The following is a 16,050-nucleotide window of genomic DNA, read 5'->3' as shown; positions in this document are numbered from 1 at the left end:
ACACAGACAGAGAGAAGCTCCAGATCCAATCAAAAAATCTGCAATTTACTGAGATCTAAATTTTACACACTGTAATTTTTAAAATAATTTTTCATTTTAGTTGATGTTCAGCTGGTTAATCTCACTGATGTGCAGTAGTCCCTATAGTAGCCATAGATAGTAGGATTTACGCTATAAGCTGTGACATGCGGGTACACGCTGCCACTGCCTTCTTTTCTTCTAGGATCTGGCCATGACACCTCTGGCTGTTTTTTATTAAACAGTTGGACTGTTTAGAACAGCATCCTTGCCTACAGTTGACTCTGTGCCAGAGAGCCATCACCGTTAAAAGTCTCACTGTTCTGTCACAGGGTCGTCTGTCTCTGTGTTATTACACTTCAGCCGCCGAGCGATACTTGAGAGAGACGGCGATGCGAGATTGTTTAAACAGTGGCAGGTGTTTCTTTCCTCAGATCAACTTCCTGGGAGGGCTGCAGTGACAGATAAAGGCAAATACATAATAAAGTCAAATTTATTTGACCCTTTGAAGGGCTTCAAACAGCATTTGATTTTGCAGTTCTGTGAAGTCATATAACAAAGTCCAATTTATTTTTGAAGTGCTGGAAAATGCATGTAGATTTACAAGACAGGTGCGAGCTACAACACAACCAACAGCTTTTCTCAGTAACCTCTTTTGCATACAGTTCACAAGCACAGATTTTCTGCTTCTAACAAAGCTCAGAAAGCTGAACTGGAAATTTGCAGTCATGTAAATCAGTGTTAACTTTCTTTAATCAGCTTTTTTTTTTTTTACATAAATATTAACGATATTAAATATTAAAGTGCAGCAGCACAACTATATGGAAAACTGAAACTAATAAATGTATATAAATATTAATAATAATAAGAAATAAGAAAAGAGACTGCTGTTTTCGTGGAAGACCAGGAAGCAGGACAGAACATTATCAGAAAAGAGAGAAGTACGACCTGAATTGTGTGACTGAGCCCATGAAGCCATCAGGAAACTGTTTCCACAGGTCAGCACAGAGAACCTGAAGTGTTTTTGCAACCAGAAGAGGCGCCCCCTGGTGGCCATTGAAAAGAATTCCAGTTTAAGGCACTTAGGCCTCTCTGTGTTAAAACACTCAAGTTTACAGCAGAAATACTCATGTCTACTGTCTGTTACACAAAACAGTTTTAGCATCTAGCTGTCTACTAAGTTTAAATCTGAATCTTTGATCTGGACCTCTACAAGGTGTTTGTGATGCTGGAGCTTTTAAGAGCACTTTCTAATGCAATTCTATGACAAACAATCTAACCTGCTATTAGTCTGTTACTTTGCACAAATTAGCAGTTATCCAAGTCTGTGCTATGGACCTGTACACTTTGTGGGTGCAGCTTTCTAATCATGTATGCCTGCATTAGCTGATAACTTAGCACTTCACTTCGCTTGAAAGAAATATCAACTTATATTGAGACATGAAAATGCAGAGTCCATGTTATTTACACACTCACCGGTAGGAGCACAGATGAACCAGTAAATCACCAGATTCAACCTTCAGGCTGAGCTCCGACTTCACTACAGCAACAAATACAAAAGTTAACAAATACAGAATCAATTTAAAGCAGGAATATAATTTTTACATTTTAAATAAAGGTTATTTTGATATTTGCGGTGCACTTGATATCATATTTGCTCATTACCATTTATTTACCAGGCCATTTCGTTATTGTTTTATTTCACAGTTTAATTTTGACAGCTTTGGTCCTCCATACACTTCACTACCTACAGTACAGTTAGTTTGCCTTGGTTTTTTTCTGTTGTTTCACTCCTGCTGACACTAAAATGAGCTGCATCTTTTGAGCCCAGCAGGCAAAACTCTCAGGAGCAGTGAAGACCTGAAGGTGAGACAACAAAGAAAAAACAGCGAGCTATGAATGAGGGAGAAGTATTAACAATTGGAAGCCTTGTAGACGAGGAGGTGGATGAGACAGTGGTTTGAATGAGGCTCGACCAGAGAGGATAGAAGCTGTTTTTAAGAGACCAGAGCGCAGAAAGCTGGTCTGAGGAGCGGCTGAATGAGTGTAACCTTGCTTTGGGCAGCTCTGAGAGATGCATGGACGAATTCTGATGAGACTGTGAAATTGAAAGTGAACTTAAGAGTCCATGGAAGCTTAAGTACATTGTCCTTGTGTCTGAATGGTCTGCTGATCAGCGGGCTGGTTCAGCAGCAGTGAAAATGGCTTAATTGCAAATTACCACTTCAGTGCCTCGGGCATGTCATGATTTTCACACTTTAGGTTTTAAATAGACAGCAAATGTAAAACAAGGAACTGGAAATAGAAGAATTAGGATCCACATATCCAGTCCAATGGAAAACCACCAATGCATTGATCCTGCTGTATTGTGTGTATCCACAAATTCCTCTGGATAACCTGACGTTCATTCGCATTCAAGTACACTCTCCTGCTGTTGGAAAACCCACAGACTGTGAATAAAAGATAGATTTTTTTGAGCCAGAAGTGACAATCAGGTGTATCTTCTTCAAGTTAAACCTGTGACTCAGATATAACACTTGAGTGCCACCTCTCACTTTTGAACAACAGAAACAACCATACTTCTTAACTGTTGTTAAAGAATCATTTACATAGACTGTATATACAAGATGGACGAACGCTCCAAAAGGGGAAGTCAAGCAGACAGCTAAATTGACTTCCCCTTTTGGAGCGGAAGTCAAATACAGAGTTTAAATGGGTGAGCTTATATAGTGCATTTATTTAGAGGTCGCCACAGTGGATCATTGGCCTCTATCGCCTATCACCTCCTCTGTCACAGCAACCCTCTGCATGTTCTCCTTCACTACATCCATGAACTTCTTTTGTGGTTTCCCTCTTCTCCTCCTGCCTGATTCTGGCCCCAGAATATTTCCTGGAACTGCTGCTCCCAGTGCAAACCAGTATAGATCCTAAGATGTATACTGGTATTGGTCTGCTAACAGTACCACTCCATGTTTAAAGAATAAAGACGAACACGTGTTTGCTTTTAGTGCAAAACTAAAGAAGTCACCAGATCACCGGATTTGTCAGTATCTTCTTATTTTTATCAGGTTTTCTTGAAGCTCTAACATTTATTATTCTTTTATGTCAGATTTTTGTTACTGCAAAGATGCCAGAGGCTGTAAACATGCTTGTTTCTGCTGTAAAGTTGAATATTTTAACATGGGACTCTATGTGGACTGATTCCCTACTGGACCCTCAAGTGGTCATTAGAAGAACTGCAGTTTCTGGCCATATAGGTGCAGTGGGCGTCTTCAACCTTCCCTGTGATGCTCACAATGACCCATGGCTGCAATGCTGGTTCATTCAGTCTTTGAGAGTGCAGTACCTGAAAACCACACATACAAAGTTAATTTAAAGACAAAAACTTTAATGACCCAAGGCCGACACAAATGTGTTTTATCTACTTTCAAATCCATTTATCATAAATGTAGCAAATAAAGTGTTTAGAAATTTAGCACATACATGTAATTTTTTATCTTTTTATGTATCCATCTATAGAACGCTGCATGTTATATTCTAAATCTGCCTCTTTTTCTTTTTCAGAAACCCGCCCGCAAAAAATGAACCTAAAGTATGTAAGGCAAGGATGTAATCACTTTCAAGAGGGAGAAAGCATAAAGTTCAACTTTAAGTGACAATTATGAATCACTTAATATGATAAGGAGATTCTGCAGGTCATTAACCAATGTATAAAACTAAAATAGAATGTATTTTTAGTTACACAGGACATAAACAAGGAAGCAAGGTGTATAATTAGGATTATTTATAATAAATATGAATTAATTAGTGCTATTTTTTTAACCATAGAGAATGACTTAATCCTTCAGGACAATGTCACATCAATGCACTGAACTCACTATGTTATCCATCTAACAGAGCCTCCACATGTTCTCACTGTAATTTCCCCCTCATGATTGAATTTATGCTTGCACTAATCTGAATGTTTGGGGGAAAATCAAACGCATTTTACCTGCAGTACTCAAGCTGACTTACCTTTGTTTGAATGATGGCAAATTCACAATGTGGAGGCTTAAAAATAGCTAAATCTTGTATCCATCCTTGGTGAATTGGATGTGCGCCTCCAGAAATTTATAATTGCGAAATTGTTTCGCCGTGTATGCGCTGACTCCACAGACAAGGTACGAGAATATATCAGGCTGAATCAATAGCGGTTGGTCTTCAGGGTTTACTCCACTGCCGTTATTTCATACAGGTCCACATTTTTTGCAAGTAACGTCTCTTTGCATCCGGACGCAATCTGTCTCTATAACGTCCTTTTCTTTTGAGCTGCTTTTAAGTTTGATTCGTAGCAATCTTCCTTCCAACACAGAGTGTTTGTTTTGATTCGTGGCCTGCTAAAATGGTGCCGCGCTCCCACAATGCATTGCAGCGTGACGTCAACTCCAAAGCCCTATTGGCTTCATTGTTTTTAGCCTCACATGTAGTTTCTTTTTGAATAATTTTACACCAATCATGTATTAAACGCCCAGCTGAAAGTAGTCTCCAGGCCAAATCCAATATTTAGTTCTTTAAACAGTTGAAAACTTCAATAGCCTGCTGTTTTAAACAAGAACTGAGCTTTCTTTTTAAAAAAGGTTTTAAGAACCTTTTTAAAGATTTAGACCTTCAGATCTAAGATTAAAAGTTTCAGACTGAAAGACAGAAGAAGAATTTTTAAAAAGTAGTGGCATTCATTTACATTAACAAAGAACACAGACTAGCTCATTAAAGTCAGAGCAGTAATTAGCTAGATGATGAGTTTGTAAGCTGGATCTCCCAGGCTGATCCTTTCTTGTTTGATGTGATCATTGGTGTTCATGTATGATCTGCTGCACAGAGATCTTAAGGATTTCCATTAGTAAACCTAACATGAAAGTGTACGGAGTGGCAGTGCTGTGAGGTGCCTGGGATAAAAGCATTGCTGTAATAGAATATGCTCTGTGGAGAATCCTCCATAAGCTGCAGACCAACCAGCTGACACTGAACACACTGTATTATTCTGACTGAGAGGCTGGATGGAAGCAGCGATTCGATGATTTATTCATGCACACAAGTCACACAAGAGGCCTCCCACACAAGTCTGTGAGCCCTGTCTTTACACTGTGATTATAACTTTAAAATACCCCCCATGTAGATGGTTTCCAGTCCTGCAGAGTGTATTTAGGACTGCACTTTAAAGTTAGAAAAAAACAACAGCCTGTTCAATGGGAGAAGCACCACCACTCTTTAGTATTAATCCAGCGTTCATAATGCAGGCTTATATTACATTACTACCACTCATAGTTATTCTGATGGTTATTTTCACTGCACCACGCAGTGAAGGCTAATCAGTGTCCAACATTTTCCCACACAGCCCTCCTCCCCAGGCCAGTAGATCAGAGTTTTACTGCTCCACAAGAAAAAGAAAATCACTCCTATGTACACCCACTATTATTATTTTATTTATATATGATTAAGTAAATAGATTTGACTGACTAAGTACCTTAATTTATAAAAATAATACTTCATAATTTATTATTAGATTCACATTTTATATTAATCTAAATCTGCAGGATGAGTCCACTTAAATGTGTGGAGTGAGTGTAATGGGTGCGCTGCAGGTATCTCTTCTGCAGAGAGAGAGAGTGGCCGCTGTTGCCCTGCAGCAAAGTTTACCAGAAATCTGATGAGCTGAGTTTACCTGCAGACGAACATCGGCCTGAGTGGGCGTGAAATTCAGCATAGCTGTGCCAAATGTGTTTCATGGTGATAAAGAACTCTTATTGAAGGTTTGAATTGTGATCAGAGGGGACATCTGTGACCTGGCTGATGCAACCCCTCACTCATAACTGACTGATGCAGATACCGAGGTGTCCTGGTAAATGGCCTGTATTTGTATAGCGCTTTACTAGTCCCTAAGGACCCCAAAGCGCTTTACACATCCAGTCATCCACCCATTCACGCACACATTCACACACTGGTGATGGCAAGCTACATTGTAGCCACAGGCACCCTGGGGCTCACTGACAGAGGCGAGGCTGCCGGACACTGGCGCCACCGGGCCCTCTGACCACCACCAGTAGGGTGAAGTGTCTTGCCCAAGGACACAACGACCAAGACTGTCCAAGCCGGGGCTCGAACCGGCAACCTTCCGATTACAAGGCAAACTCCCAACTCTTGAGCCACGATCGCCCACTGACCAGCGGCTGACCAATCAACTTTCACTGAGACTGTGTTGAACTCTTACCGTCACTGACACTGAGAGGCAAAACCTCGACATTCCAACTTCCTCATTTCTTCACGCTGTAAGGAGTGTTTTGTGTACGAGTTAACAGAGACTTACAGTGACAGTTTGTAGATGCTGACTGAGGAAACAGAAGGGTGAAATGATAACATTAACCAGAACTTTTCAAACCTTATTATTTTAAACTCTTCACCTGCAGTTTCACCAAAGATACTGACATATTCACCACTTCTTGAATGTCTCGTCAGAAGAAAATGGACCAAAAGAGCAAATGGGGCTCAGTTACCTGCTACTGAGCTCCTGGATCTCACCAGTGTGACAAGTTAGGAGTGTAAACACAAAAGTATTTCTTATATGCACAGATATTTAGACCATGTATTTATATATATTTTTTTATTTATAAGAATAAAGGATTAAGAGCTCATGTACTAATTTCTTTTAATGTTGCTTAATGTGGAGATTTAGCTTTTCATTTGGTTTTCACACCTCTCAAATTGAGGTTCAGGGTTGGTTGGTTAATGTTTAGCTGTTTGAGTTTGTGCTAGAGTTTCACTTTAGTCTCTCACCTGTGAAGCTATCACCAGTCAAACTGACAGTATGGATGTGATGGGATGGAAGAACATCTCCTTGGAACCATGTTTCCATCTGAGGAGAGACATCAGGTGTGCTGTAACAGTCAGGCAGATTCTTGTAGGCCGGCACTGTGTGTGGAAACAACTTGGATTTGTTGTTTATTCCTCCCAGTGGCTCTACAGATCTATTGAAGCTGAGAAAGAAGTAGAGAAAACATGCAAGCGCTTGCTCGCAGGAACAGCGATCCGAACCCTGCGGCGAGTACAGAGCGTGTCACTTCCTGCATGAGCGCTCCCTAAGAAGAAAAGAAGAACCATGTTTCATCTAAATGAACGCCGTAGAAAGTCTGATCTCCTGCAGCAAGACAAGAGCGCGGTTCAGCAGCTTATTTAGTTATCGCCTCACTTTTCCTTTTAGCTTTTACACAGATGCTCTCTTAAGCTTTTCCTCTTAAAACTTGGTGAAAATCTTTTTATTTAGAGAATTTTCTGAACATATTTGATGCATGTTTGGTGTTTTTGATGTGCTGCTGTGATGAAGGTAACTTGCAGACTGAAAATAGAGCAGTTTTATGAATCAGGGCAACGTCTATTTCTGTCCCTACAGTCTACAAAAGTGTACCTCACAGAGCCTCAGGACTTTATTTCCTTTATTTTATATCAACTTTTTATGACTTTCAAGAATTCTTTAATTTATACATCAACAGTGCTTAACATCTTTATTAGACCGCCTGTCGTGAAAAACAAGGAAATACAAATACTTTACTTTTCTATCAAAAAGTTATTTAAAACTAAAGCTTATATTATTATTTATGGAGCGAATAATAAACCGAAATCACATTTTTATACCCAAATTTGAGGCGGCACACTGGACTTCTCAGTCAGAATTTAATAAAGCATAACATTCAATCACTAAGGCAAATTTTTCTGTTCAGGAATTAAAGCTAATTACTGTAATTTCTTAATAAAAAAATTATAAACTGCTTTGTTTTGGGAAAATATTAAATTTGAAAATTCATGCATAACAACAATAATTATATTTTGGCATTAAAAATATCATTAGGATTAAAAAGCGTTCACATACTGGTGGATTAACCGTTACAGAAACATTAATGGTTTTGGTGATTACAATACTGTTAATCGAGGGCAGCTGTGGCATAACCCGTACACTGATGGTGGTCTAGTGTATTTATTAAACACATTGAATAAGTTGTTTGAATCGTTAGGACAAAAACTCCAAATGTTAACAGCTCAGTCTTTTCATCATCAATCGTTTAGAAAAATTATTTATAAGAAAATGTGCTTCAGTTTAAAAGAAAAGAAAACTAAAATAATGGATTTTCTGAGACTCTATAAAGACATATCCAGAGAACTTCTGAAGTTCTGTCCTCTTTTATGAACTTTTTAACATGGCAAGTATTTGTTTGCAGCGTCGGTTCTGTCGTGGTCAAAAGGAAGTCGCCTTCTTCTTTGTCAGATTTTTTTTCAGAGTGGGAAAACCATCTGAAAACATGAAGTGGAAAACCCATTTCCACAGCCCTCGAGTTTGCCCTTGACTTGAAGCCGAGCGCCGCTCTGATTGAGGGTTTTGTTAAACTGCATCACTTGTGTCAAATCTGAGATACCCCTCGACATACTGACTGTAATTAGTTTCCAGATTAAACCTTTCTCCCACACTGTTCTCAAAGTAAAGGCTATAGCTCGGATAATCAAATAATAGGTGAATATCAATGAAAAGACCAAATCACCATGGTCCCCAGCTCCCCCATGCAATTATTTCCTATTCACATTAATTATTGCTAACAGATGACACTAATGACTTCGAGAGGAAGCTGGCCTCGGCGGCTCTCCAAACGATCGATGCCGTTTTAAATAGGGTCACAGCACTTGACACCTTTGGGCCTTCTGACTGAAAACGGCATCTGCAGTATGCCAGCGATTCGAGTGCCAGCCGGGCTTTGTAACAGACTTCCTCACAAGATCCTTCACAAATAAGTGAACCCGCCAGCCATGAAATTTAAGTCAAACTGGGGTCTTCCATAGTAGATGATATCATCTTATCTACGTAGTTTATTTACAGTGAAAGGCAAAAAAAACTCTGGGTAACTCTGGTACCCAGAGTCCATATTTTAACCTGCTTAACTGTCATAATACATTTATAACTCATGAACTTTGTGGCGAGCCAAAGCAAAGAATGCATAATTCCATAATTTTTGACATCTAGTCTTGGCAACCGGGAATTGGGCCATCAAGACCTCCTCCGCCCCTGACTGCCATTCAATGCACACTAAATCGAAAACCCATGGTTCCTCCTATGGGTGGTGGGCCTACAGGAGGCTGTGCCTGTGGTGAAGCCTGACCACCTTAGCTCAGGGGGCCCTGATGCTCTGGGTAGTGATTGAAAGAATGTGACTGAAGATAATGTCAGTCTTCGGTAGTAATGACTCAGAAGAAGAGGATCAAAATTCAGAATGCATTAGGAAGACTAAAAGTTCAAAGTTCAGACCTTTAATCCAGGGCAAGGTCATACAGCACGGACGAGAGGTGAAGTCCAAAAACAGGAAAAAAGGGCAGACACAAGGAAGGTAACTCGGACAGACAAGAAACTAGAATAGACGCAAAGAAAAACAAGAAAACACAGGACGTTTTAACTAAAGAGAGCACTTATAGGACATAAAAACGGGATACACAAGTCTTGTTAGACAGCCCCTTTTTAAAGACCTATAAAGCCCACCTCATGAGAATCTGGTTCATATTGTTCACTGAAAAGGGGTGTGTGTGTGTGTGTGTGTGTGTGTGTGTGTGTGTTTTAGCTATCTTTGTGAGGACCGAAATCTGCATTCTACTATACTTATGAGAACCAACTGTCACTTGTGAGGACACACAATTGGTCCTCACAAGTTTGAAGGCCTGTTTGAGGCTCAAAATGTGGTTTTAGTGTCAGGGTTACAATTAGGTTATGGTTAGGTATTAGGGTAAGGGTTAGGGTTAGGCATTCATTTTTAATGGTTAGGGTTAGGGTAAGGGGCTAGGGAAACCATTGTGTCAATGAAGGTCCTCACTAAGATAGCTGAACGGGGCTGCGTGTGTGTGTGTGTGTGTACTGTAGATGTACTGCTTCCTCAGAGTTGTTATGAAGGGCAGGGATAGCTCAGTAGGTGAGTGAATGTTGTAAATGCAGACAGGAATTTCCCCACGGGGATCAATAAAGTATACATTATTATTAATATTATGAAGGGGGAAGCTTTCCAGACAGGCCAAAAATACGTTTAATTCTGCAAAGTGGCGGACGCATCTCAGTGAGGCCTTAATCCGGCCAGTTCTTGCAACATTAGTTTTCTTGAACCTAACCTTGTCATACCTGAATCTAACAGCGAGTAAAAATAACATCAAAAAAGTGCAAAACACAGCAGACACAAACCAGATGCAGAAAGCTGCAGCAGTTTGACAAACGCAATTAACCGATTCCGTAGGAAAGAGGACAGACTGGACATCCATCAGTATCTTTAAATATGGAAAACACTACACTCTGAATCAGTAAACCAATCATTCAAAAGTTGCCCGTTATTACAAGGAACTGGGGATTTTACTCCAAAATAAATTGCGTGATAAAATATTCAGTTTGTATTAAAGCTTTCAAAGCTTTCCTTCAAACCATGTCTATCTCTCTTAACCTTTAATACAAGCATTTTGCATTAGCTGGAGACTTTTTAGGGAAAATGCTCTGTGAAATTTTCTTTCTACAAGATTGCATTTTTGTCCTTGCGACAAACATTCATCACGCAGGCACATCTGGCACAGGCACAAAACTTGCTTTCAGAAATATCACCAAAGGGCTCATATCAAGAGTGATATGAGTCAGTGGAATAATGTGAATGTTGATTTTGGTTCATTTTCTAGCTTTTTAGCCCTCACAGGGGCATCATCTTCATCTAACAGTCATTAGTCTTTATGCAGCTGAAATATAAATGAACAGCAGAGACACCAAGAGGCTCTTGGCACAGTTAATAGCCTCCCTTTGTGTCAGAATAGAGGCATTGTTTTAAAATGTCTCATTCAGCAGCTCTCACAGAGATCATGGTGCACCTGTGAGACCAGAGAAAGATGAAAACACTCAGCATTTTTAAACAGGAGCCATCTGACCGCAGGAGTAGAAAATGTCATCCCATTCTTCAATTAGCCTTTGGATGGAAAGAGACAGCGGTGTATCCAGCATATTGATTCTTTTAAGGACTGTGACGGAGACAAATGGAGAGCGAAGGGCCGTCCAAGAAACACATAATGTCACGAATTAGGTGGATAAACACGTACTGTGTTCACCAGTGTGAATCAGAGGATGAGCTTATAACACCCAGCAGTTGGCGACCTGCTGAGGGTTGGGTTCGGGGTTGAGTTTAAGTTTAATCACACTGAAAGTTTTTAGAAGATCTTACCTTTCAAATGAATGCTTACACTTTCATTTCCACATTACAATGTGGCGAGGCGTGGTTTGTCAATTAGCTCATGCCTCCCCTATTAAACGTGCCGGGACCTAAGGAGTGTTGTTGTTGTATAGTGGATCGCAGGTGAAAACTACAGCCGTGAGTTGCAAATACGACAACCTGGAATTAATAAAGGGTGTTAAAGTGCAGTATGTGGTTGGGTCTGTCATTCCCGTTACATACAGTTTTCCTTTAAAACATCCAAAAGGTAAGCTTTTAAACAGGAAAAATTCCATGGCTGTTATCTCAACCCAAACCTCTAACTGTAGATGGATCACAGGTGTACTGATAGCTGTTAGGAGGTTAACATCAAGAGCCCCACTGCAAAAATTTTAGCTGCAAATGAATTGAATATATGAATAACTGACCAGCTGCCTCACCAGCTAGTCTTCCATACCACGATTGGACTCCAACTCTCTGAACTTGGATGCATTTTACAATCGATGTCCTTGTCTGGAACCAGTTCCAGTCAGAGTGCTAGAACCTCACAAAAAAGCAAGACAGGACAGGAGGCTCACTGGAGAAGCAGCTGAATGTTAAAGAATATGGACAAAAGAAGGAAGCCACGTACACGTTATATACCCCTTTGCAGATATAACAGCGCCACTCTTTTAGAAAAGCTTTCTACAAGTTTTTGGAGTGTGGCTGTGGGAATTTTCGCTCTTCTCAAAGATGTTTGACAGGTCAACCCCGGAACAACAACCCTACAGCATTCATACTTCATATAGGATTCAATGTTTTGTCCATATAGTGCATGAGGGACCACCCCAGTGCTGAACCCAGGAACTGGCAAACCATTCCAGGTCCCTTTTAGACTTTTTTCAGGTTCCCCGGGCAATGTGCCAGCTGTGGTATGAAAAAAGGGGGAATTTGGGTGATATTTGTGGGTTAATTTTATGATGTTTGCAATTATTTTATTATGACAGTATATGTTTTCCGTTGCTGACTTATTATAAGTCTCTTTTGAAAAACTGAATTGGGAGTAACTACTGTCTATACTGGTGGGAGTTGCAGCTTTTGTTGACAGTCTTTTGTATCAGGTAATGGTGGTGAGGAAGCAACAGTGCCTGTACTACCAGACGCCCAACAAAGACAGTGTGTATACTTTTAACAGTTGGAGTACTTTCCTTAGTTTGACTTTTTTCTTCAGTTTTGGCCAAACTGATCTGTCCTGTAAATGAGGTGCACTAAAGGACCTCCATTTGTGCTTTCACCACTCAGCCATACCCCACATGTACGATGAATTTTTCACCGGAGCAGTTGTCTCTTTATTGTGTTTTTAAGGTGGTTATTGTAAATCACTGTGCTTTAACCCTTTAAAATCAACCTATCAGCGGAATTTGAAGAAACCATCCGTTTGGCTTTATATGCCATAGGCAGTGTTGGGAAGGTTATTTTTAAAATGTATTCCACTACAGATTACAGAATACATGCCCCAAAATGTATTTTGTAACGTATTCCGTTACGTTACTCAATGAGAGTAACGTATTCTGAATACTTTGGATCACTTAATATATTATCATGCTTTTTACAACTACGTGAATGTACTATTGCTGTGTGATTTATTACTGTTACTGAAGGTCTGCGGCTCCGAACTGTAGTAAAGGGACCTCTGGCTAATACATCGGGTTCCGTGTCGGGCTCGTAGCCGAAAAATAGCTTTACTTTGTTGTGTCAGTCAACTTTTCTTGCGAGACACAGAGAGAGGCATTGAAAGGCTGCTCCAACCGAACTTGTTGTTTCGGAGGAAAACACGAACACAGTGTACAGTCGAGTCTTAATAGCATACTTACAACTGGGCTCGTCAGGCACTCTTCTTGGCTGCAGTGGTTATTATTATATTTACATGCTTCCAGCTCCCGTTTTTGCTCGATGACAACTCGTACTTTTCTACTCTCATTTTTCTCCCTCCTCTTGCTCACAGACACATAACGGGTATGGTACTCCATTCTCCCTGCAGCACGGACTACACCGCCCATGATGCTACATTCTTTAGAGCTATGCCTGTACCATTCTACCTATTAGCTTTGCACAACAACAAAAAGGCGCTCTGTCACTACCCGATCCGTACCGGAAACCCGATCGGTACCCCGCATGCGCCAAAGGTGTCTACTTCCGGTCGAAGCGTATGATAGTTACGGGTCAGAGTATCTGTTAAAATGTTAAGAATAACAAGTATCTCTTAAAATGTTTCCAATAAACATTTCAATATAATGTGGACAAAAACGAAAAATAAAAAGATAGTTACGGATCAAGACTCCTGATCCTTACTGCACATGTGCAAAGTCGGACCGTAGAAATTGGGTCTACCCAATCCGTACCGCGCATGTACAGGGGTTTTCTTCTTCTTCTGTTCGTTTAATGGCAGTTTACTCCCCAGTAGGGCTGCCACGATTAGTCGACTAGTCACGATTACGTCGACTATCAAAATCGTCGACGACTGATTTAATAGTCGACGCGTCGTTTGAAGCTTTGTAAGATCACAAAAGACGCAGGAATAAGTAGTAGGATTTAAGAGTGTAATAACGGACTGAAACAGAAGATGGCAGCACTGCATGTACAGGGATGCCAGCTGCCGTTAAACCCCGAAGAAGAAGAAGCTGTCCCAGAATTCATAGGGCAGCCCAGCTCAGTTTCCAGCAACGGCGGCAGCTAGTTAGTTTTAATATTACTCTTATTGTTCTTTCTGGGTCACAAAATAAACGTTTAACATATTTTCAGGCGAGAATGTAGCTGTGTAAACCTCAAATATCTGCTCAGTTTATCAAGACACCACATATTTTCAAAAGTGCTCCGACGTTTTCGGAGACGTCTGTTACCCACTAGCTCGATAGTTAGCCGGTGGCAATGCTCACTAGAGCCTTGAGAACACCGGACTCCCGGCAAATCGTTTTCAAACCCACCGCCGTCTTTCGCTACTCAGGTTAAACATGATATATAAGTCACTTAGATAACTTAAAAATGTTATTGTTTGGCTTTTTTAATATTTTATTTGTTCCTGAGTAAATCGGTTTGGCTGAGATTAAAGTTATAGTTTTTACACAGCTGAATAAACGTCAAGCAGACAACTAATTATCAGAAGTGTGAGATGCTCGAGAATATACTCCGGTGTCCTGTTATATTTTAGATAGCAAGGAGTTTATTAAACTTCACCGAAACAATCTGCAAATTTCATTAACATTTAACAAACTATCATCTTGTCTTTATTTTTAGTTAGCACATACCTTAAACACTTAAAGCTGTAAGCTAATGATAGTTATATAAGAGCAGATGCTGCTGGTGCAATAAGCTGTACGCTGTACGTCCAATGGATGATGATCTGATTAGTCGACTAATCACAAAATTAATCGGGGACTAGTCGACTATCAAAATAATCGTTTGTGGCAGCCCTACTCCCCAGTGTACGAGGATACTGCCACCTGCTGACCGAGCGAATGAACCCTATTGTAAACTGAATTAGTGTCATTACAAACGTGTGTTAAATTTGATTTAGTGATAGTCGAGTGTGTTTATGCTTGTCTGTGTGGAGAGGATTGATTAGAATAGTGATGATGATGTCCGCTATCACTGTCAATTGTCAGTAAACACTTCATCTGGCTGATGAATCTTCACGTGACATATCACAAAGTCTGTATTATTAACTCTGTAATTAGGCGCCATTCTTCTTATTTTACGGCGCTGTTGTTCAATCGGGCAACGCTCTCTATTGAGGAGAAAAGCATGAATTTGTTTGTATACGGAGGTATCCATTGCTTAAATGTCCCGGTAGTCGAAAAGAAGGCAGAGCTGTTGAGAAATGCTAGGAGCTAACTGGGCGCTAACCGTATCATTCAAATATACTGAATGTCGCAATGTTGGCAAAGAGAGGAAGTGACGTAAGATTTGCGCATGCGGGGTACCGATCGGGTTTCCGGTACGGATCGGGTAGCAACACGCTCTCTCACCCAGGAAACACACAGTCGCAGAGAGAGCGCGTCACCCTGTAACCATGGCAACCGTAACGCTGCCGCCTGGAACAACAGAACATAGCTGTCAAATAAAACCCAAACAGTCCTGACCCGCCACAATATGAAACAAGAAAATACCGCCGTGTAATCCATTTATTTCAACAAAGTAACTGTATTCTAAATACCACCTTTTAAAACGGTAACTGTAACAGAATACAGTTACTCATATTTTGTATTTTAAATACGTAACAGCGGTACATGTATTCCGTTACTCCCCAACACTGGCCATAGGGACATATAAAGCCATACATCTAGTATGCTTTGTGTTGAAAAAGTATGACCAAGCTGCACATTTGTCTAATACCAGTTTTGCACCGCACGATAGTGAAGTGTGCCAGTGTGAACTTTATTTTGATGAACTGAACTAAGTCATTACGAGCACATTCTTATTTACAACGGTGAAATGATAGGTAAAGAAAAGTAAAAAATAGCAGCACACATCAGAAAATATTCTAGCACACCCACTGGAAAAATACTACCTTTAAATTAACTGCAAGATATCTTCTTTTTCAGGAGGTCCAAAGGAATGGAAAAGCAGGAATTCCTGCAGGAAGGTGGCCCAGCCTGCTGAGTCTAACGTGCCCACGCAGCAGTGGCAGCGGCAGTGGCAGTGAGCTTTCACTCTCCAGCGCTTGCAGTGAATATTCCAGTGGCTCCCACACTTGGGCAGAGGGACGTGGCTACTCAAAGCAGGTTGGTATCACTCACCTTCCATCCATCTTCTTTTT

The 16,050-nt window shown here is 40.5% G+C and overlaps 1 protein-coding gene across 5 annotated transcripts in view; it reads left to right on the top strand.

Moving 5' to 3' along the window:
- The window catches only part of LOC146370307 (nck-associated protein 5-like), a 103,665-nt gene that overhangs the window by 57,445 nt on the left and 30,170 nt on the right, over positions 1-16,050 (top strand). For all 5 annotated transcript variants that reach the window (XM_084908670.1, XM_084908669.1, XM_084908668.1 and 2 more), the window contains exon 8: positions 15,836-16,015. In XM_084908670.1, the coding sequence (XP_084764796.1) occupies positions 15,836-16,015 (180 nt within the window). The remainder of the gene's footprint in view (positions 1-15,835; positions 16,016-16,050) is intronic.

Source organism: Perissodus microlepis, chromosome 16 (assembly GCF_051167445.1).
Source record: "Perissodus microlepis isolate ML-2025 ecotype Zambia chromosome 16, ASM5116744v1, whole genome shotgun sequence".
NCBI classification, from domain to species: domain Eukaryota; kingdom Metazoa; phylum Chordata; class Actinopteri; order Cichliformes; family Cichlidae; genus Perissodus; species Perissodus microlepis.
Note: the sequence above shows the minus strand (reverse complement) of the source record. Positions and strands in the feature narration are given on the sequence as shown.